Source organism: Ranitomeya imitator, chromosome 2, assembly GCF_032444005.1.
Source record: "Ranitomeya imitator isolate aRanImi1 chromosome 2, aRanImi1.pri, whole genome shotgun sequence".
NCBI classification, from domain to species: Eukaryota; Metazoa; Chordata; class Amphibia; order Anura; family Dendrobatidae; genus Ranitomeya; species Ranitomeya imitator.
The window spans coordinates 358,896,787-358,920,947 of NC_091283.1; the positions used below are offsets into that span (position 1 = coordinate 358,896,787).

General features: G+C 42.9%; 1 protein-coding gene across 1 annotated transcript; it reads left to right on the forward strand.

The window, feature by feature from the left end:
* The first annotated feature begins 552 nt into the window (after positions 1-552).
* Positions 553-23,276, forward strand: LOC138663814 (zinc finger protein 83-like). Its single transcript, XM_069750155.1, has 7 exons — positions 553-601; positions 5,647-5,796; positions 5,926-6,105; positions 6,189-6,312; positions 6,396-6,493; positions 6,692-6,782; positions 19,963-23,276. The coding sequence occupies exons 1-7, from the start codon at positions 575-577 to the stop codon at positions 21,480-21,482; spliced, it is 2,190 nt and encodes a 729-aa protein (XP_069606256.1). The 5' UTR covers positions 553-574; the 3' UTR covers positions 21,483-23,276.
* Positions 23,277-24,161: the final 885 nt, after the last annotated feature.

The window sequence follows — 24,161 nt, forward strand, 5'->3', positions numbered from 1 at the left end:
AGAATGAACTTCAATCCAATATTGCAGCCAGCATGCAGCCAGCGGGTAAGGAAAGGGTGAATCAAAAACCCAAAAACCCCGCCTCCATGGCTGAAGATTGTTCCCTCCAAATTCAGGTGACAGTGTCCCTTTAATATTAATGAGGGTATCTGGCTGAAGAGGTTGAACAAGGAAATAACATCACAATTTTTTATTTTGATATCTTTATTTAGCTCTATGGATTTACAAAAACACAATTAAAAAAATGCATAAAAAACGCTCGTATTTCCAGCTGCGTTTTCTGCTAAGAGATGCAGAAACCTTGCAGAAATATGTGCAAGCAAATACACAACGTGCGCACATAGCCTAATAGTAACACGTCACCAGTTCTGTACTTTTTACCCAATCCTGTTTTGGCTTACAAATACTGAGGTGAAATACTGAAAGTGTGAACGTGACCTGAGAAGAAGTTTCCATGTAGTGTCTTCACTCACAGGAGAAGCACAGCTCATACACTGAGGCCCCTGATCATGTGACCCCTGACTCCTCCCCTCCTGTGACCTCATCACAGGTCCTGTGCACAGAACAGCCATATATGTGGTGTGCAGCTCTGCAGGTGGAGGTAGGTGCTGGAGATTCCCCATTACTGGGGGGGGGGGCAGTAACCCCTTCATTGCTGAGACTATTTTGGTGCTTTTCTGTTGCTACATTATATGAATCATAATGTTTTTTATTCTTTTTCCTCTGAGAGATACATACGACCCAACTATGAGGCAACAGCACGGGAACATGTATTACTCTCATAGTACGGTGCCGCTTTCTTGGCCCTACACAGTTTAATGCTCCTACAATGCTGCCATCAACCCCCACACACGGTATAATGTTCCCACAGTACCGCCATCCCCCCCACACGGTATAATGTTCCCACAGTACCGCCATCCCCCCCACACACAGAATAATGTTCCCCCAGTTCCACCATCCCCCCTACACACAGTATAATGTTCCCACAGTACTGCCATCCCCCCACACACAGTATAATGTTCCCCCAGTACCGCCATCCTCACACACAGTATAATGTTCCCACAGTACCGCCATCCCCCCACACACAGTATAATGTTCCCACAGTACCGCCATCCCCCCCACACACACAGTATAATGTTCCCCCAGTTCCACCATCCCCCCCACACACACACAGTATAATGTTCCCCCAGTACCACCATCCCCCCCACACACGGTATAATGTTCCCCCAGTTCTACCATCCCCCCACACACACAGTATAATGTTCCCACAGTACCGCCATCCTCCCACACACGGTATATTGTTCCCACAGTACCGCCATCCCCCCCACACACAGTATAATGTTCCCCCAGTTCCACCATCCCCCTACACACACAGTATAATGTTCCCACAGTACTGCCATCCCCCTCCACACACAGTATATGTTCCCCCAGTACCGCCATCCCCCCCACACACAGTATAATGTTCCCCCAGTTCCACCATCCCCCCCCACACACACACAGTATAATGTTCCCCCAGTACCGCCATCCCCCCCACACACAGTATAATGTTCCCCCAGTTCCACCATCCCCCCACACACACAATATAATGTTCCCACAGTACCGCCATCCCCCCCACACACAGTATAATGTTCCCACAGTACCGCCATCCCCACACACGGTATAATGTTCCCACAGTACCGCCATCCCCCCCCACACACAGTATAATGTTCCCACAGTACCGCCATCCCCCCACACACAGTATAATGTTCCCACAGTACCGCCATCCCCCCCACACACAGTATAATGTTCCCCCAGTTCCACCATCCCCCCCCCACACAGTATAATGTTCCCACAGTACCGCCATCCCCCCACACACGGTATATTGTTCCCACAGTACCGCCATCCCCCCACACACGGTATATTGTTCCCACAGTACCGCCATCCCCCCACACACGGTATATTGTTCCCACAGTACCGCCATCCCCCCCACACACAGTATAATGTTCCCACAGTACCGCCATCCCCCCCACACACAGTATAATGTTCCCCCAGTACCGCCATCCCCCCCACACACAGTATAATGTTCCCCCAGTTCCACCATCCCCCCACACACACAGTATAATGTTCCCACAGTACCGCCATCCCCCACACACAGTGTAATGTTCCCCCAGTTCCACCATCCCCCCTACACACACAATATAATGTTCCCACAGTACCGCCATCCCCCCCCACACAGTATAATGTTCCCACAGTACCGCCATCCCCACACACGGTATAATGTACCGCCATCCCCCCCCACACACAGTATAATGTTCCCACAGTACTGCCATCCCCCCACACACAGTATAATGTTCCCACAGTACCGCCATCCCCCCCCACACACTGTATAATGTTCCCACAGTACCGCCATCCCCCCACACACACTGTATAATGTTCCCACAGTACCGCCATCCCCCCACACACAGTATAATGTTCCCACAGTACCGCCATCCCCCCCACACACACAGTATAATGTTCCCCCAGTTCCACCATCCCCCCCCCCCCACACAGTATAATGTTTCCCCAGTACCGCCTTCCCCCCCACACACAGTATAATGTTCCCCCAGTTCCACCATCCCCCCACAAACACAGTATAATGTTCCCACAGTACCGCCATCCCCCCACACACGGTATATTGTTCCCACAGTACCGCCATCCCCCCACACACGGTATATTGTTCCCACAGTACCGCCATCCCCCCCACACACAGTATAATGTTCCCACAGTACCGCCATCCCCCCACACACAATATAATGTTCCCACAGTACCGCCATCACCATCACACAGTGTAATGTTCCCACAGTACCGCCATCCCACCACACACAGTATAATGTTCCCAAAGTACCGCCATCCCCCCACACACAGTATAATGTTCCCACAGTACTGCCATCCCCCCACACACAGTATAATGTTCCCACAGTACCGCCATCCCCCCACACACAGTATAATTTTCCCACAGTACCGCCATCCCCATCACACAGTGCAATGTTTCCACAGTACAGCCATCCCCCCACACACTATAATGTTCCCATAGTATCGCCATCCCTCCACACAGTATAATATTCCCCCAGTACCGCCATCCCCCCACACACATTGTAATATTCCCCCAGTACTGCCATCCCCCCCCCACACACAGTATAATGTTCCAACACTACCGCCATCCCCCACACAGTATAATGTTCTGCCAGTACCACCATCCCCCCACATACAGTATCCACACACGGTATAGAGCCAGAGAAGGGCAGGGATAGGTGGGAAGGTGCACTTAATGTTTGGCCTGTGCTCGTTTCCAACAGTCAGTCTGGGCTGGAAAGAATTTACCACCCACCCCATAGAAACTCCCCGTTTTTGTAGAAAAAAATGTATTCTCAATTGTGAAATAATTATGTAACAAAAAAGTCACTGCTTAAAAATGATTTGATATTGTCTGTATAAGTACTCAATGTATTTAGCTGCAGTTTCAGACATTCCGTTAATATATGTGAGCAATGGATGGTCACAATCCTATAACATCTCAGTTTAGCCATTTATCAACTTCTAATCAATGCATATTAGTACAGACCTTTATTATTTTTATGTCCTCAATATATCCTGATAAATCCTGATATAGTGGTTGACGCAGGCTCCAAGTCTCTCATTCAAGAAGCCTATGCTTGCCACCTAAGGGGTACTTACATGAATACATTACTAGAACTGCCATCAGTACATTAATACATCACCAGCACCAAGTTTTCAGTAATTGAGAAGGATTTAGCATTCCTGCTACCAAAGGAAATCTGTATGAATACACACTAACAAACTGAGTTTTTGCAGCAGAATTTTGCCAAATAATCCTCATAATTTCAAATCATTAACATTTTGAGGATTTTTTGAAACATATCCATGAAGCACAACATAGATGGCTACATATACAAGATCAGAACCAAAGTCAGTACGTGAATGCAGCACCAGAACCACAGTCAGTAAATGTATGCAGCACCAAGCTTAGTACAGCGATCAATTGTAATGTCTGGTCGGCCCCAGATATAATTGTATTGCTTGAGCCTACAATTCCCAGGATGTACTTAATCCCTTCACGACCTTAGACGTATCCATACATCTAGGTTGAGAAGTACTTCTCGACCATGGACGTATGGATACATGCAGGCGATCTTGCATGCAGAAGATCTGTGCGATCTCGGCCTGCTATTCAGCTGACACCTAGCACTCGCTTCTAGGAGATGTGTCCGTACCTCTCCCGGCAGTTTAACAATCGCAGAATTTAGAAGAAAGGGCTCCCTCTGCCCTCCAATCGGTGCCCCCGCAACATCACCGCAAGGGGCCGATTGTTGCCATGGTGACCCGATGTCATCATGATAACATCCTGTCATCAGGGCTAGAAAGTTACGGTAGTTAGATCATGCACAATGAATTTTAAAGGGAACCTGTCACCTGAATTTGGCAGGACAGGTTTGTGGTCATATGGGCGGGGTTTTTGGGTGTTTGGTTCACCCTTTCCTTACCCGCTGGCTGCATGGTAACCGCAATATTGAGTTGAAGTTCATGCTGTGTCCTCCGTAGTACATGCCTGCGCAAGGCAAGCCAGAGGACACAGCATGAACTTCAACCCAATATTATGGCCAGCATGCAGCCAGCGGGCAAGGAAAGGGTGAATCAAACACCCGAAAACCACGCCCATATGACCACAAACCTGTCCCGTCAAATTCAGGTGACAGGTTCCCTTTAATTTGAGCCGCGCAGCACTGACGCCGGAAATATTCTCACTCTCTTCATTTTTCTCTCTCTCTCTCTCTCTTCATTTTTCTCTCTCTTCATTTTTCTCTCTCTCTCTCTCTTCATTTTTCGCTCTCTGTCTTCTACTTCTCTCTTTCTTGTCTTTCTCTTTCTCGTTTTCTCTCTTCTCTCGCTTCTCCTCTCTTCTCTCATTCTCTTCTCTCCATTATTCTCTCTCCATCTCGCTCTCTCCATCGCTATTTCTACATCTCTCCCACTCTCTCTCCATCGCTCTCTTGCTCTCTCTCCATCTCTCTCGCTCTCTCTTGACTGCTTCACTGATGTACATTGTTTTCAATACTCTAGTCAAGCTTCTGAACAGTCTGCGTACTCGATATTTGAGTACATAAGAGCAGTTTACTGCTTGCTCATCACTAATGTCGTCCTTATCGTGAAGTAGTTATTTCTCCTGTCACGTGTAATGAATATCTCCTGCAGTATTGTTAATGCTGCTTCCAGTGTCGGTAAATGAGACGAGAATTAGCGTTATGGAAGATGAGTCTATGAGAAACGTATTCAGTTGCCGACTCCGAGGAAGAAACTGCTTGTTGTCTTTGGTGTAAAATATATAGGATTTATTAGTAGATAGAAAGAAGAAAACAGAATGCTGCGAAATACTAAAAATAGTAATACATAAAGTATCTCCCACTACTGCCTTACCACCAATGCTTCAGTCCACTGCTAGACTCTGTATTTCCTGATCTCTTCTCAAAAATGTGATAACCAGTGTTTTTGAGCATGGATGAGCGGTTTTAGTCAGCAATTCTACATATGTTCCAGTCTATATGAGCCAAGAAAGAACATATACATGTTTGTGGGATTCTTTATGATTTTACATCGACATATCATTATCAGGTCCTTAAAATATCGGATCTTCTCAGTGGTGATCGTCTATATAAGAAAATTTTCCTGATTTACTCATCAAGGATGGATAGGGACAGAGACAAGATGTTTGAGAGGATATTACACATCACCCTAGAGATCGTCTTCCGGCTTACTGGAGAGGTGAGAGATTCTGATGACGTCACATTACATCATTCTTATCTATGGGAATAACAGATGGACAGAACTGGAGAGGTGAGGAGTCTGGAAATGTCTGTAGTGAGATTTATTAATGTGTCTCTCCATAACCAGGATTACACAGTAATGAAGAAGACCTCTAGTGAGCGCTGTCAGGACCCTGTGTCTGAGGGATGGGGAAGACCCCTGAGCCCAATCACTGGGCCTCCACATCACCCCCTGGTACAAGAGGACATCAATGACCAGAAGATCCTAGAGCTCACCTACAAGATGATTGAGCTGCTGACTGAAGAGGTGACACTGCTGGGAATGCTGGGACGTTATAAAGTAATGCTATAAAAGGATGGAGGGGATGACAGTATCATTGTATGTGTCAGGTTCCTATAAGGTGTCAGGACGTCACCGTCTATTTCTCCATGGAGGAGTGGGAGTATTTAGAAGGACACAAAGCTCTGTACAAGGACGTCATGATGGAGGTTCCCCAGCCCCTCACATCAGCAGGTAATATACAGGACTAAATACACACGGCCTATAATTATCTGTATATAAAGAATGAATTCAGTCCCTGTATGTGTTTCCTCCAGTTCTGTCCAGTAAGAGGACAACACCAGAGAGATGTCCACGTCCTCTTCTCTCACATGACTGTAAACAAGAAGATACCAATGTTCCTCAGGATTATCAGGTAGATGGAGAGAAGGTGTCATGAGATCTCCCCTATGATATGTAGACGGCTGTGAAGGTCTTGTGTTCAGTCTTGTTTTATCCCCTAGTATTATATGTTTTAAACTTAAATAATAAGAACTGTGGAGATGGCAGTATTAGAGCTGATCATAGATGTGACTTCTACATCTGTCTGTGACTTCAAGAATATTTGTTTCAGGGTGAAGATCTGACCCATATTAATACTATAGAGACATTTGTTATGGGTGATGAGTGGTGTAAAGAAGAGATTCCAACATATGACTCCCCAGGTGAGTAGTAACCATTAAATGCAGAGTTTCCAGATTCTTCTGAGTCACTGGCTGTGGCTGCTTTATCAGTAGTGTTGTCTGGCCATATCACAGTTGTGGCCTCGCCATCTTGCCTCTAGACCACTACATGCTGTTTCACCCAAAACTGTTCTAGTTACTTTGGGCATTGGAGGTTCTTCGTCAGTTCTCCAAACTACAAATTCAGTTGACAGAATGTGCTGACAACTTAGAAATTCATGGGAAAAAAATATTATTCATGTAATGTGCCTCTAAGATAAAGCAGAGGATAATGATACTGTTACCTTCCTAGAATCCAGGCGTCATATACCTACCTTCTTCCCTTCTGTGCTGCTTAATGAGCTCGTAGGGTTGCTACAAGATCAGTTTGAATCTTTGTGGTCAACGTTTGGTGATATGACCAAGACATCATCCCATGTGCAGTGAGGGCCAATTTTTGTACAATAACAACAAAGTATCCCTTTATACTGACTTTTCAGTCTCCTTTAAAAATAACCAACTAACCTTAAAAAAGATTACTCTAAATTAAAGAAAAAAAGTCAGACTTATCCCATGATATATCTCTAAGCTGTGTAGTTGAGGGCTCTACTGACTCCGTCATGAATTTCATGTTTTTTTTTTTTATCTGAAGGAATTAAAATTACTGCACAATCTCGGGAGAACTAATATTTTCTCTACTTTTCTGGTCAGGACTCAAAGTAGCTCCAATACTGGTGACAACCACGGAATATTTCTTCAGATCCCAGTTTTTCTGAAATTGTCATTTTCTGTGACATATTGCACACTAAGTTACTGGTAAGGGTAGGCTGATATATTTTACGTCTATATATAAAAATATCTGAAATTTGCCAAACATTTTAAAATATAATTTTTTTTTTTAAATTATTAATATGTATGCCCTTAACGACCGCCCATACACATTAAAACGGCGGCCGCTAAGGGGCCTTATTCCGTCATTGCCGTTTTAAAAGGGCGATTGGGAATAAGGCTGTAGCGCTCCACAGAGTTGGAAAATATCTGGGGTCTTGGCTACCGGGCATAGCTGAGACCCTGGAGAATATGATCACGGCCTAAGGATAAAATCATTTCTCTCTCTTCTGACATGATATACATGACAGAGGAGAGAGAAATGATGCCACCCCGAAACACACTACACTGGTACTATGAAAGACCTTTTCACAGTGATCAAAAGAAAGAAAAAGTAAGTAAAATCCCCCTTTGTCACCCCCTTACTTAGATTACTATTATAAAATACATTTTTTTTTCCTATTCTTTGGGGTTGGGTTAGGGTTATATTAGGGTGTGGGTTGGGGGTTAGGGTTGGAGTTAGAATAGTTTTTTTTTTCAAAAGTAAAAAAAAAATGATGTCAATATGATGGCTAGTGTTAAATGCAAGTGCATTGGGTGCTCGGGTATGTACAAAGTATCGTGGATCCCCATTTTTTTGGGTGTTGCAAAACATGCAGGGTAGGGACTCAAGCATGCCACTTCGGTGCATACCCGAGTGAACCAGAGTAGAGAGCGCTTGCGCTCTACAGTATTGATGATGTATTCAATTTGATAATCTATTGTTATCAAATTGTGTGTCATACCTGTGGATTAAAAATGCTCACTATACCTCTGAATAAAATAAAAAATGGAGTCACTTGTGGTAGGTTTCCACTGTTTAGACACATCAGGGGCTCTCCAAACACGACATGGCGTTCGCTAATGATTCCAGCAAATTTTGCATTCAAAAAGTCAAATGGCGCTCCTTTCCTTCTGAGCCCTGCCATGCGCCCAAACAGTAGATTTCCCCCACAAATGGGGTATCAGCGTACTCAGGAGAAATTGCACAACAAAATTTGTGGTCCACTTTCTCCTGTTGCTCTTGTGAAAATAAAAAGTTTGGGTCTATAGTAAATTTTTTGTGGAAAAAAAAATGTTAATTTTTTCTTTCCACATTGCTTCAGTTCCTGAGAAGTAACTGAAAGGTTAATAAATTTCTTGAATATGTGTTCGAGCACTTTGAAGGGTGCAGTCTTTAGAATAGGGTCACTAATGGGTATTTCCTGTCATATAGACCCCCTCAAAGTCACTTCAAATGTGGTCCCTAAAAAAAATGATTTTGTAAATTTTGTTGTAAAAATGAGAAATCGCTGGTCAAATTTTAACCTTTCTAACTTCCTAACAAAATAAAATTATGTTTCAAAAATTGTGCTGATGTAAAGTAGACACACCCGACCACGTTCTAGGAGAAGTTTATTAACCCTTAGGTGCTTCGCAGGAATTTTGTGGAAAAAAAATTAACATTTAACTTTTTTTACTCAAAAAAATTACTTTAGACCCCATTTTTTTATTTTTGACAAGGGTAACAGGGAAGAAAATGGACCCTAAAATTTCTTGTGCAATTTCTCCGGAGCATGCCGACAACCCATATGATGGAGAAAACCACTGTTTGGGCGCACAGCAGAGCTCGGAAGGGAAGGAGCGCCATTTGACTTTTTGAATGCAAAATTTGCTGGAACAATTGGCTTGAATTGAAAGCAGATGCTACGTCCCGTTTGACGAGCCTCCGATGTGCCTAGCCAATGAAAAAGCCACAAAACTGACCCCATTTTGGAAACTAGACATCTCAAGGAACTTGTCCAAATGCTTCACAGAAATTTATAACGCTGAGCCATGAAAACAAAAATGTTCTTTTTACCACTACAATGTTGTTTTAACCCCAAGTTTTTAATTTTTCTAAGGGCTAATAGGATTTTTTTTTTTACAACAAACAGAGGTCCATTTTTTTCTGTGTGCGCCAATACCCTATATGTAATAAAGAAATATTTTTCAAGCACTATACAAAGCTCCGAAGGCAAGGAGCGCCAGATTTTACTCTTATTGTTTGCATCTGCAATCACCTACTAGGAGAGCCCGTAAGTTGTCAGAACAGCAGAGCTCCCCATAAGTGACTCATTTTACAAACTACACCTCTCAATGAATTCATCTAGGGGTGCAGTGATCATATTGACACCATGGGTGTGGCACATAATTTTATACCATTGGGCAGTGAAAAAAACTACATTTTTACGACCAAAATTTAGTTTTAGCCCCAGGTTTTACATTTTCACACAAGAAATGGGTAATAATAGCACCATGATTTGTCCCACAATTTCTGCTGAACGTGGCAATACCTCATATGTGACTGTACAGTACTGCTTAGCCATATGGAGATACTCGGAAGGAACGGAGAGCTATTTGTACCTGTAGTGTAGATTTTCCTAGAACAGTTTGCAGGCTCCATATACCGAGCCCCTAATTGCTAGAAGAGCAGAATCCCTCCTCAAGTGACCCTATTGTAACAACTCTGCTGGCATCACGGCATGGCCTCACATCTCTCACACAATCTTACCCACTGCTCCAGGCCATGATGTGGTTTCTGTTTCATGCCAGCTCCATGTTCTGTGTCTCTGCTCTGTGCATGCTTCATGGCTATGTGTATAGGGGGCCGGCGCCTGAACTCTCTGGTTCTTATAGGAATCAGGTGCATCTGTCTAATCAGTTCCTGACCAATTACCAAGAGGCCTCCTGTATATAGTGCAGCTCCACCCTGTGGTCTGGGCCTGTGCAACTTTCTCCCTCAGTCAGTTCTTAGCTGCTGAGGTGCCAGGTCCTGTCTCGGTTACTCTCTCTTGTCTGCCACCTAGGGGGGCGTTGTACCCTGGTCTTGTCCTGTGTAGCCACCCAGTGGGGCTTAGTACCCTGGTCTCGGTCTTGTGTTGCCACCCAGCGGGGCTTCATACCCTGGCTTGTGTCTGTCTCTGTGTCTTGTCTCGTTCCTGACTCTGTCTTAGTCTAGTCCTATTCCACTGTCTGTTTATATCTGTCTTGGTTTGCCTTTTCTGCTCTGTTCGCCACTGTCTGTGGCTCTGCTTCTCTTTGCTCAGTTCTTCCACAACCTGTGCTCTGTGTCTCTCAGCTTTTCCCTCAGCTCTGCTCTCTGTAACTTTGTTCTGCACTTTGCTCCGTCTCCGCTCTTGGCTCCGCCTCCAGCGTCTCCGCTCTTGGCTCCGCCTCCAGCGTCTCCGCTCTTGGCTCCACCTCCAGCGTCTCCGCTCTTGGCTCCGCCTCCAGCGTCTCTGCTCTTGGCTCCGCCTCCAGCGTCTCTGCTCTTGGCTCCGCCTCCAGCGTCTCCGCTATTGGCTCCGCCTCCAGCGTCTCCGCTCTTGGCTCCGCCTCCAGCGTCTCCGCTCTTGGCTCCGCCTCCAGCGTCTCCGCCCTTGGCTCTGCCTCTTGCGTCTCCGCCCTTGGCTCTGCCTTTTCCTTCTCTTCTCTTAGTTCCACCTTCTACTCGTACTCAGCCTCCTGCGTTTCTGTTCTTGGTTCTAGCTCTTGTGCTTTCGCTCTGCATCCGCTCTTGCGGTCTTTCTCTACTTGTTACTTAGTCCTCCTGTCTGAACAGGTTCCAACCTGTTTCACATACCTGCCTGCAGACCGGTCCCTACCGGTTCTTCCTATGTTCCAGCCGTACCCGCCTGCCTACCAGAGAGCCAGCTGTGTCCAACTGCCCACCAGTGTCACTGTTGTACCCGTCTGCCTGCCTTTGTCCCAGCCGTGCCCGCCTGTCAGCCAGAGTGCCAGCCGTGCCCGCTCCGTTCTTTAGTGGGATCAGCAGCCACAGCCAGACATCACCCTGGAGTGGCACCTGGTAGCTTCCTATTGCACAAGTCTGACTTCACCATCAGAGGCTCCAGCGAACACCTAGGAAGCTACTTAGTTACGCCCCTTCCAGGGAAGTTTGGTCTGTGGTCCAGTGGGGCCACACCCCCGTATGCCTGCACCAACCAGTCTGGGTGCGTGCGTGACACCTATCATGGAAATTATACCCTTTTGTGAATATATCTACAGGTGTAGTGACGATTTTGACTCCATTGCTGTTTTCCAGAAACAGGCAGCAGTGGATGTTGCAGAATTAAAATTGCAAACTGCCATTGTACTGAACAGTACATTGTAGTGACCAGTACGTTGCAGTCACCAGGACGTTATCCCCAGCTTGTGCTTTTGGAGTAATATGTTGTTTAGGTACACTGTGGGGCTCAGAAGGAAGGGGGCATTTGGATTTGGGAGCTCAGAATTTGCAACATTTCTTTAGAAAGGTGAGGAGTCATTTAGCTTTTCCAGAGCATTTGTAATCAGAGGCATATCTAGGGGGGCTGCCAGGGCATGTGCTGCGGGAGCAGCTGGCAGGAGGACAATGTGGCAATCCGCAGTGTCTCCTTCGGTGGCTGCATTCTGCCACCCACAGACTGGTATTCCCTTGTCCACTTTGCCGGCTGTCGAGCTGGCAGCCGCCACAGAGAAGATTGAAGACACAAAAGAGCACAGTGAGGTCAAAAATACTCTGTTGTAAAAAAAAATCACAGTAATAAGCAAGTGCTAGTCAAAAGATGGAAAAACAGGGTATTTAGTTGATACTTTTTTTGCAAAAAAATGTATACTAAGCTGCTCCACCAATCATCAAGGTATACCCATATAGAGCAGTCCTACCTAATGTGTATATAATCCCTATCTGATGTATTTAAAAACCTGATCATCTGTATAGTACCTGTATAAGCAGGGTCTAGAGAGGGAATTTTCATGTGCACATGCTGGATGGAACAGCTTTGATGCAAATGATCCATAAGGAGCGGTGGACTCCCTAGTCTTGTAGAAACAAGAGAACAATTACAGAACCAGAAACACATGGGCTACTTGCACAATGAACAAGTCTGTAGGAACCTGTTCACACACCAGCAAGAAACTTGAAGACACAAAAGAGCACAGTGAGGTCAAAAATACTCTGTTGTAAAAAAAAATCACAGTAATAAGCAAGTGCTAGTCAAAAGATGGAAAAACAGGGTATTTAGTTGATACGTTTTTTTGCAAAAAAATGTATACTAAGCTGCTCCACCAATCGTCAAGGTATACCCATATAGAGCAGCCCTACCTAAATACATCAGATAGAGATTATATACATTAGGTAGGACTGCTCTATATGGGTATATCTTGACGATTGGTTGAGCAACGTAGTATACATTTTTTTGCAAAAAAAGTATCAACTAATTACCCTGTTTTTTCCATCTTTTGACTAGCACTTGCTTATTACTGTGATTTTTTTTTTACAACAGAGTATTTTTGACCTCACTGCTCTTTTGTGTCTTCAAGTTTCTTGGTGGTGTGTGAACAGGTTTCTACAGACTTGTTCATTGTGCAAGTAGCCCATGTGTTTCTGGTTCGGCACAGAGAAGATGCAGCACACCGGCTGCCAGTGTTCAATATTACTTACGTCTAACAGATGCGAGTACAATTGAAGCTCTGACCGCCGGTTGAGAGTGATGCCATCAGTGTGATCAGGTCATGTGATTATGCTGCTGATGTCACTGGCCCGCGTTGCAGAGGTGAACACTAGTGGTAAGTGCTCCAGTGGGGCTGAAGACACCGAAGATTAAGTTCACGGGGGATTTAGTGTGGGGATGGGGGGATTTAGAGTGGGGGTGGAGGGATCTAATATGTGTGGGGAGATTTGGAGTGGTGATGTGGGGATTTAATGTGTGGGGGAAGATTTGGATTGGAGATGGGGGATTTAGGGCATGTATGAAGAAACGGTATAGGGGGCATGTATGAAGAAACAGTATGGGGGATTGGGGCAGGCACAGTATGGTGAGTGGGGGGATGGGTGCAGACTATGGGGGTGAACGATTGCGGACAAAGTATGAGTAGTCGTGGGAAAAATGTATTTGGACACAGTATGGGGAGTGAGGGGTATGTGTGAGCAGACAGTATAGAGAGTGAGGGGGTAAATATATGAGGAGACAGTATGGTAAACGGGGGATGTGAGAGGATACAGTATGATGAGGGAGGGAAATAGTGTGAGGAGACAGTATGGGGTAGAAAAGTGAGTGGGCACAGAATAGAGACTGAGTATTGGGGGATTAGCATGGGGGGACAGTGCAAGGGTACAGCCAGTAGGAAACAGTATACCAAGGGGTGGGGAGTGTGATGAAAGGGTACAGTATAGAGACTGGGCCCTATAGGGAGGACACAGTGTGAGAGGACAGTATGAAGAGGGGTCCCAGTATGGAAAGGAGAGGTCACTATGGAGAACATGTACTATACGAAGGACAGTGTGTGGCTCATATTTTGTGTAGGGAATATAGTGAGGGGTAATTATTTATTCAGGACTCAGATTAGGGCAGATATTTTTATTCAGGAGCATTATAATGACACTGCTATCTTTAAGGGCATCATGGAGATTTGCAGCAGAAGATGGAGAAGTCTGCAGAAACGGCTGTGGATGAGAAAACCCTTATATTAACAAATGACAGACCTGAGTGGGGACCTGTTTTTTTGTGGATTGAGTTGAAGCTTTTATTGGGAACATTTTACATAACATATAGGATCACATTTATCCCACGCTCTACGCTAAACACTTACTTTAAGTAAGGTTTCCATCTAAATCTCTGTGTTTTAATTCAGATGAAACCTGAGGGATTAATAATAATAGTAATCTTTCTTTTTTTATATAGCGTTAACATATTCCGCGGCACTTTACAGTTTGCACACATTATTATCGCTGTCCCCAATGGGGCTCACAATCTAGAATCCCTATCAGTATGTCTTTGGAATTTGGGAGGAAACCAGAGTACCCGGAGGAAACCCACGCAAACACGGGAAGGACACACAAACTTCTTGCAGATGTTGTCCTTGGTGGGATTTGAACCCAGGGCTGCAGTGCTAACCACTGAGCCACCGTGATTCATTCACTATAATGAGGCAGCAAAGTTACTCTGGACTCCGTCTGGCCTCTGTTCAGCTGAGTCCTTCTTTTCGGAAGTGGACAAAACTGTGCCCAATGGCACTTTTAATGCAATCGTAAAAAGACGGACGCTACCGGATCACAGGTAAGATGGTGTCCACAGTGCCTCCATCTGCCTCATTATAGGAAACCTTCTTCTGGACGTTCCGTCTGAATCACGTATTTCAGAGATTTACATCGGAAACCCCGGTGTAAGCGCTCAGCATAGAGTGCAGGATTAATGTGCGTGAAGCAGAATTAACCCCTTTCTACCATTGGACGTACTATTCCGTCCATGTGGGGTGGGCCCTACTACCCAAGGACGGAAGAGTACGTCCAGAGCCATCAGCCGCGCTCACGGGGGGAGCGCGGCCGGGTGTCAGCTGACTATCGCAGCTGACATCTGGCACTATGTGCCAGGAGTGGTCACGGACCGCCCCCCGGCACATTAACCACTGGCACACTGCGATCAAACATGATCGCAGTGTTCCGGCAGTATAGGGAAGCATCGTGCAGGGAGGGGGCTCCCTGCGTGCTTCCCTGAGACCCTTGGAACAACGCGATGTGATCGCGTTGCTGCGACGGTCTCTTACCTTCTCCTCCCTGCAGGCCCGGATCCAAAATGGCCACGGGGCTGCATCCGGGTCCTGCAGGGAGGTGGCTTATCAGCGCCTGCTCAGAGCAAGCGCTGGTAAGCGTCCCTGCTGTGCCTGTGTGATCGCTGATCTGACACAGTGCACAGCAAAGTGTCAGATCAGCGATCTGTCAATAAAATGTGATGCCCCCCCAGGGGCAAAGTAAAAAAGTTTAAAAAAAAATTTTTTACATGTGAAAAAAAAAATCCTAAATAAATAATAAAAAAATATATATATTGTTCCAATAAATACATTCCTTTATCTAAATTAAAAAAAAACCAAAACAATAAAAGTACACATTTAGTATCGCCACGTCTGTAACGACCCGACCTATAAAACTGTCCCACTAGTTGACCCCTTCAGTGAACACCGTAAAAAGGACGGATCTAAATAACCATGGTACCGCTGAAAACGTCATCTTGTCCCGCAAAAAACGAGCAGCCATACAGCATCATCAGCGAAAAAATAAAAAAGTTATAGTCCTCAGAATAAAGCGATGCAAAAATAATTATTTTTTCTATAAAATAGTTTTTATCGTATAAAAGTGCCAAAACATAAAAAAATATAAATGAGGTATCGCTGTAATAGTACTGACCCGAAGTATAAAACTGCTTTATCCATTTTCCCAAACGCGGAATGGTATAAACACCCCCCCCCCCCCCCCCAAAAGAAATTCATGAATAGCTGGGTTTTGGTCATTCTGCCTCACAAAAATCAGAATAAAAAGCGATCAAAAAAGTCACGTGCCCGAAAATTTTACCAATAAAAACATCAACTCGTCCCGAAAAAAACAAGACCTCACATAACTCTGTGGACCAAAATATGGAAAAAATTGTGGCTCTCAAAATGTCGTAACGCAAAAAATATTTTTTGCAATAAAAAGCGTCTTTTAGTGTGTGACGGCTGCCAGTCATAAAAATCCGATAAAAAACCCACGATAAATGGTAAATCAAACCTCCCTTCATCACCCCCTTAGTTAGGGAAAAATTAAAAAATTAAAAAAATTTATTTATTTCCATTTTCCCATTAGGGTTAGGGTTGGAGCTAGGGTTAGGGCTACAGTTAGGGTTAGGGCTACAGTTAGGGTTGGGGCTAAAGTTAGGGTTGGGGCTAAAGTTAGGGTTAGGGTTTGGATTACATTTACGGTTGGGAATAGGGTTGGGATTAGGGTTAGGGGTGTGTCGGGGTTAGGGGTGTGGTTAGGGTTACCGTTGAGATTAGGGTTAGGGGTGTGTTTGGATTAGGGTTTCAGTTATAATTGGGGGGTTTCCACTGTTTAGGCACATCAGGGGCTCTCCAAATGCGACATGGCGTCCGATCTCTATTCCAGCCAATTCTGCGTTGAAAAAGTAAAACAGTGCTCCTTCCCTTCTGAGCTCTCCTGTGCGCCCAAACAGGAGTTTACCCCAACGTATGGGGTATCCGCGTACTCAGGACACATTGGACAACAACTTTTGGGGTCCAATTTCTCCTGTTACCCTTGGGAAAATACAAAACTGGGGGCTAAAAAATAATTTTTGTGGAAAAAAAAAAAGGATTTTTTATTTTCACGGCTTTGCGTTATAAACTGTAGTGAAACACTTGAGGGTTCAAAGTTCTCACAACACATCTAGATAAGTTCCTTGGGGGGTCTAGTTTCCAATATGGGGTCACTTGTGGGGGTTTCTACTGTTTAGGTACATTAGGGGCTCTGCAAATGCAACGTGATGCCTGCAGACCAATCCATCTAAGTCTGCATTCCAAATGGCGCTCCTTCCCTTCCGAGCTCTGCCATGCACCCAAACGGTGGTTCCCCCCACATATGGGGTATCAGCGTACTCAGGACAAATTGGACAACAACTTTTGGGGTCCAGTTTCTCCTGTTACCCTGGGGAAAATACAAAACTGGGGGCTAAAAAATAATTTTTGTGGAAAAAAAAGATTTTTAATTTTCACAACTCTGCGTTATAAACTGTAGTGAAACACTTGGGGGTTCAAAGTTCTCACAACACATCTAGATAAGTTCCTTGGGGATCTACTTTCCAAAATGGTGTCACTTGTGGGGGGTTTCAATGTTTAGGCACATCAGTGGCTCTCCAAACGCAACATGGCGTCCCATCTCAATTCCTGCCAATTTTGCATTGAAAAGTCAAATGGCGCTCCTTCCCTTCCGAGTTCTGCCATGCGCCCAAACAGTGGTTTACCCCCACATATGGGGTATCAGCTTACTCAGGACAAATTTTACAACAACTTTTGGGGTCCAATTTCTTCTCTAACACTTGGAAAAATAAAAAAATTGGGGGCGAAAAGATCATTTTTGTGAAAAAATGATTTTTTTTATTTTTACGGCTCTGCATTATAAACTTCTGCGAAGCACTTGGTGGGTCAAAGTGCTCACCACACATCTAGATAAGTTTCTTATGGGGTCTACTTTCCAAAATGGTGTCACTTGTGGGGGGTTTCAATGTTTAGGCACATCAGTGGCTCTCTAAACGCAGCATGGCGTCCCATCTCAATTTCTGTCAATTTTGCATTGAAAAGTCAAACGGCGCTCCTTCCCTTCCGAGCTCTCCCTTGAGCCCAAACAGTGGTTTACCCCCACATATGGGGTATCAGCTTACTCAGGACAAATTGTACAAAAATTTTTGGGGTCCATTTTCTCCTGGTACCCTTGGTAAAATAAAACAAATTGGAGCTGAAGTAAATTTTTTGTGAAAAAAAGTTGTGTTCATTTTTATTTAAACATTCCAAAAATTCCTGTGAAACACCTGAAGGGTTCATAAACTTCTTGAATCTGGTTTTGAGCACCTTGAGGGGTGCAGTTTTTTGAATGGTGTCACACTTGGTTATTTTCTTTCATATAGACCCCTAAAAATGACTTCAAATGAGATGTGGTCCCTAAAAAAAAATGGTGTTGTGAAAATGAGAAATTGCTGGTCAACTTTTGGTTCCAAAATTGTCCTGATGTAAAGTAGACATGTGGGAAATGTTACTTATTAAGTATTTTGTGTGACATATCTCTGTGATTTAATTGCATAAAAATTCAAAGTTGGAAAATTGCGAAATTTTCAAAATTTTCCCCAAATTTCCGTTTTTTTTTTACAAATAAACGCAGGTAATATCAAAGAAATTTTACCACTATCATGAAGTACAATACGTCACTAGAAATCATATTCAGAATCTCCGGGATCCATTGGAGCGTTCCAGAGTTATAACCTCATAATTGTAAAATTTGGCCCGGTCATTAACGTGCAAACCACCCTTGGGGGTAAAGGGGTTATAAAATCAACAGCAAGTGAAGAATTGGATTTATTTATATTTTACGCCGTTCCTTGTGTGGTATATATAAGTGATTAGGCAACTTTATTCTTTGGGTTGATATTATTACAACAATCCCTGATTTAAACCAGGTTTGTTTTTGTTAGGTACACTAAAAGACGCTTTTATTGCAACAAAAATAGTTTTTGCCTCACCATATTTTGAGAGCTATAATTTTTCCATATTGCATCCCATAGAGTCATGTAAGGGCTTGTTTTTTGCAGAACAATTGGATTTTTTTATTAGTACCATTTTCAGACACATGAGGCTTTTTTTTTTAATTGCTTTTATACAGATTTTTGGGAGGCAGAATTAACATAAAACAGCAATTCAGGATTTTTTTTTTTGAAGGGAGTAAATTTGTGTGGTAAAATTGATATGGCAGCTTTATTCTTCAGGTCAGATCGTACAGTGTTACTACATTTATATTGGGGTTTTTTTTATGTGTTAACTTTTTTTTTACTTTGTCCCACTAGGAAACTATCATCTGTCAGCTGCACTGACAGATAAAGTTGACAGATAAAGTTGCTGATCATGGGCTAAAATGTTCATGTACTCCCATTTTTTTTTCATTTTCACACAAGGTAATAGAAAATAAATGTAGCCCATTGTTATGGCACATGGCAGAGGTCAGAAGGGAAGAAGTGCCATTTGACTTTTGGATTGTAGATGTTGCAGTCATCATTCTCGGGCACGATTTCACCATTTGCAAAAGTCCTAATGTAAAAAAAATGGCAGAGATCCAGAACAGTTAAAAAACCAATAAAGTGACGAAATTTTGGAAATTATACCCTTCAATGAATTCCTCCATAATTGTGACTATTTTGACTCCACAAGCACTTTTAGGACATTAGCTTGTAGTGAATGTTTTTTTTATTGCCCAACACATGGTGCCCAGATTGTGCTTCAGGAGACACGCAAACAGTAAATTAAGTGGGTACTTCTCACTACAGCAATGCCAAGTACATGAATGCTAAATGTGGTTTGGGCACACTGCAAGATTTAGAAGTGAGAGCAGAGATTTGGCTTTGGGAGAGTGGATTTTGCTGAATTAGTATATGGAAGGCATGTTGCTTTTCAAGAGCTTTTGAGCCACTAACGATGTGGAAACCTTTGTTTTTCCCATGTAAAGACAATGCACCTGAGTGAGAGCCTGTTATTTGGGGGATGAGTGGAAGTTTTTATTGGTATCATTTTATTCTACAGAACATTATTTGGTGGATTCTTATTCCTATATTTTGGAGGCAGAATTAACATAGAGGGTTCCTGGTCTAAGAGTTACTATTAGATTTTTGTATTGGTCCCCCCAAAAATATTTTGTAACATAACATGGAATTTTTAGAAGTATTTTATATACAAATAAAACAATATATATAATTTTAAGGATATTGTATTCAAAATTAATAATTTTTTTTTTTATTATTGACAGATTACTGTACCAGGAGATCAGAGGAACAACTGACATCTTCAATTTTTAAATCAGATGACCTTGAGATCACACAGGATACAAATGAAGTGAATGCCATTTCTCCAGATATACCTTCATCCCTTCACAGTAAAGATCTATCATCTGATAATTTGAAACAGGTCCTATCTTCTGATCCATCAAAGGCTATTAAGGAAAATCAAACTGACAAATGGGGAGTAAAAAATCAAAATACTCTTGCAACAAAGAAGCTATTTTCATGTTCAGAGTATGAAAAAAGTTCCCTCAAATTGTTTTTTGTTGCACAAGAAACACTTAGCACAGAGAATACTAGATTTTCTTGTTCTAAGTATGGAAAATATGTTAGCCAGAAATCAAATCTTGCTAAGCATGAGGTAATTCACACAGAAGAGAAACCATATTCATGTTTAGATTGTGGGACTTGTTTTGGATATCAATCACATCTTATTAGACATCAGAGAAATCATACAGGGGAGAAGCCATATTCATGTTCAGAATGTGGGAAATGTTTTACAAATAAATCACATCTTGTAAGACATCAAAGAAGTCACACAGGGGAGAAACCATATTCATGTTTAGAATGTGGGAAAAGTTTTGCAGATAAAACATATCTTGTTACACATCAGAGAAGTCACACAGGGGATAAACCATATTCATGTTCAGAATGTGGGAAAAGTTTTGCAAATAAAACATATCTTTTTACACACCAGCGAAGTCATACAGGGGAAAGACCATACTCATGTTCAGAATGTGGGAAATCTTTTGCACAAAAATCACATATTCTTAGACATGAGAGATGTCACACAGGGAAGAAACCATATTCATGTTCACAATGTGGGAAAGGTTTTGCAAATAAATCACATCTTGTTAAACACCAGAAATTTCACACAGGGGAAAGGCCTTTTTCATGCTCAGACTGTGAGAGATGTTTTACAGAAAAATCAACTCTTATTAGACATCAAAGAACTCACACAGGGGAGAAACCATATTCATGTTCAGAATGTGGGAAATATTTTAACCAAAAATCGTCTCTTGTAATTCACAAGAGAACTCACACTGGAGAGAAGCCTTATTCATGCTCAGAATGCGGAAAATGTTGTGCAGATAAATCAAATCTTTTGAAACACAAGAAAATTCACACTGGGCAAAAACCCTTTTCATGTTCAGAATGTGGAAAATGTTTGGTAGACAAACAAAGTCTCTTGAAACACCAGAGAATTCACACAGGGGAGAAGCCATTTTTGTGTGTTCAATGTGGAAAATGTTGGGCAGATAAATCAAGTCTGGTTTCACATCAGAAAATACACACAGGGGAGAAGCCATTTTCATGTTCAGAATGTGGGATTTGTTTTCTACGTAAATCACATCTTGTTAGACATCAGAGAATTCACACAGGGGAGAAGCCGTATTCATGTTCAGAATGTGGCAAATGTTTTACCCGAATATCGCACCTTTTTAGACATCAAAAATTCCACATAGGAAGAAGCCTTTATCATACCTAGAAGGTGAGAAATATTTACTGGAAAATCATATTTTTGACCATCAAAAAAAAAAATCAGACAGAAATAACTAGATTGTGCAAGAAGACATATGAGACACAAGAAAGAGAAAATTATTTAAAACTTACCGTGGGGAAAAAAGTATTTAGTTAGCCACCAATTGTGCAAGTTCTCCCACTTAAAAAGTTGAGAGAGGCCTGTAATTGACCTCAAAGGTAGACCACAACAATGAAAGTCAAAATGAGAAAACAAATCCAGAAAATAACCTTGTCTGATTTATTTTGCAATTTATGGAGGAAAATAAGTATTTGGTCACCTAAAAACATGCAAGATTTCTGGCTCTCACAGACCTGTATCTTCCTTAAGAGGCTTCTCTGTCCTCCACTCATTACCTGTAGTAATGGCACCTATTTGAACTTGTTATCAGTATAAAAGACACCTGTTCTCAACCTCAAACAGTCACAATCCAAACTCCACTATGGTGAATATCAAAGAGCTGTCGAAGGACACCAGAAACAAAATCTTAGCCCTGCACCAGGCTGGGAAGACTGAATCTGCAATATGCAAGCAGCTTGGTGTGATGAAATCAACTGTGGGAGTAATATTAAAAAAATGGAAGACATACAAGACCAATGGAAGACATACAAGACCACTGATAATCTTTCTTGATCTGGGGCTCCACACAAGATGTCACTTCATGGGGTCAAAATGATCACAAGAACAGTGAGCAAAAATCCCAGAACCACATGGGGGGACTTAGTGAATGAGCTGCATAGAGCTGTGATCACCGTAACAAAGGCTACCTTCAGTAGCACACTACTCCGCCAGGGACTCAGAGTGCCAGACGTGTCCCTCTGCTTAAGCCAGTACATCTGAAGTTTGCTAGAGAGCATTTGGATTATCCAAAAGAGTATTGGGAGAATGTCATATGGTCTGATGAAACCAAAGTAGAACTGTTTGGTAGAAACAAAACTTGTTGTGTTTGGAGGAGACAGAATTCTGAGTTGCATCCAAAGAACACCATACCTACTGTGAAGCATGGGGGGTGGCAATATGTTTTGGGGCTGTTTCTCTGCAATGGGACCAGGGCGACTGATCAGTGTTCATGAAAGAATGAATGGGGCCATGTATCGTGAGATATTGAGTGCAAACCTCCTTCAGTCATCAAAGGCATTGAAGATGAAACATGGATGGGTCTTTCAGCATGATAATAATCCCAAGCACACCGCCGGGGCAACAAAGGAGTGACTTCGTAAGAAGCATATGAAGGTCCTGGAGTGGCCTAGTCAGTCTCCAGATCTCTACCCCATAGAAAACCTTTGGAGGGAGATGAAAGTTCGTGTTGCCCAGTGACAGGCCCAAAACATCACTGCTCCAGAGGAGATCTGCATGGAGAAATGGTCCAACATACCACCAACAGTGTGTGCCAACCTTGTGAAGACTTACAAAAAAAAGTTTGGCCTCTGTCATTGGCAACAAAGGATATATAACAAAATATCGAGATGAAATTTTCTTAAAGACCAAATACTTATTTTCCACCATAATTTGCAAACTAAATCTTGCCAAATCAAACAAGGTGATTTTCTGGATTTGTTTTCTCATTTTGACTCTCATGCTTTAGTTGTGATCTACCTATGATGTCAATTACAGGCCTCTCTCATCTTTTTAAGTGGAAGAACTTGCACAATTGGTGGCTGACTAAATACTTTTTTCCCCACTGTATACTAGAATTGAAAATATATGCAGTTACTAATATCTGTCATTCAAAAAGCAAATAAAAATTAACGTTCAATGTGCATTAAATATCTCATAGTCTCATTTATTTATGTATATACCATTACATCAACATAAGTATTGCAATAGTTTTTAAGCCTCTCAAAAATAAATATCCAATATTTACTCCTCCCTCTTCAGCGATAAGCCATTCATTATTTCCAATGCACAATCTCCCTGTCTGAAGAGTCTTTAACTTATAAACCTTACACTTCTAAACATGTTCATGTTACAACTTATATTTTACATGTGTGATCCATTCCTTCTTTGTAGGAACATCAGGTGTGATCCATATTTTTTATTTAACCCTTAATGTAAAATCGCCTACGGGTTGCAGTACCTTACCACAGTTCATCGTACTTGTAAATGATTTATTTAAATTGTAACCGCATTAAATCGCACAGTGACATCTGAGCAATGCAGATAACTTGCCCTAGACCAGGGGTCCCCAACCTGTAGCTCGGGAGCCACATGTGGCTCATGGTCCCATGAATTGTGGCTTGCGGCTGTCTGACAGCTTGTTGCATTAGCTCCAGATTTACTAAACTGGTATGAAGAGCACATCTCAAAATGGTGAACTTTGTGAGTAGCCCTGCTACAGAGCAGATCTGGGTACACATCTACTGGTCTTAGGGGCTTAGAGATAATTTAAGTATGGTATGCTGGAGACAGGATGATAATAACGGTCAGAGGAAGTGCTTGAAGCTGGATGTGACTGTGTTGGGAGTGCCTGATGGGAGAATGCTGAATGGGGGTTTGGTGGGAACCCCTGGATCTTGATATAGTGCTTCAGGGTGATTTGTGTGGAAATCTTTGGTTATCATTATACCCATAATAATTGATTTAGTTCCCACTACTGTGAAGTGGGACAGGAGCTGGATGTGGCTCACAACCCTCTTGCTGAGCTGA

What these genes read in the sequence shown, in the direction of transcription:
- LOC138663814 (XM_069750155.1), top strand. Translation starts at nt 575, where the DNA reads ATGTGGTGTGCAGCTCTGCAGGTGGAG. An exon ending in TCTTCCGGCTTACTGGAGAG is followed by an intron (nt 5,797 to 5,925) that starts GTGAGAGATTCT and finishes CTCCATAACCAG; the next exon opens with GATTACACAGTAATGAAGAA. An exon ending in ATGTTCCTCAGGATTATCAG is followed by an intron (nt 6,494 to 6,691) that starts GTAGATGGAGAG and finishes TATTTGTTTCAG; the next exon opens with GGTGAAGATCTGACCCATAT.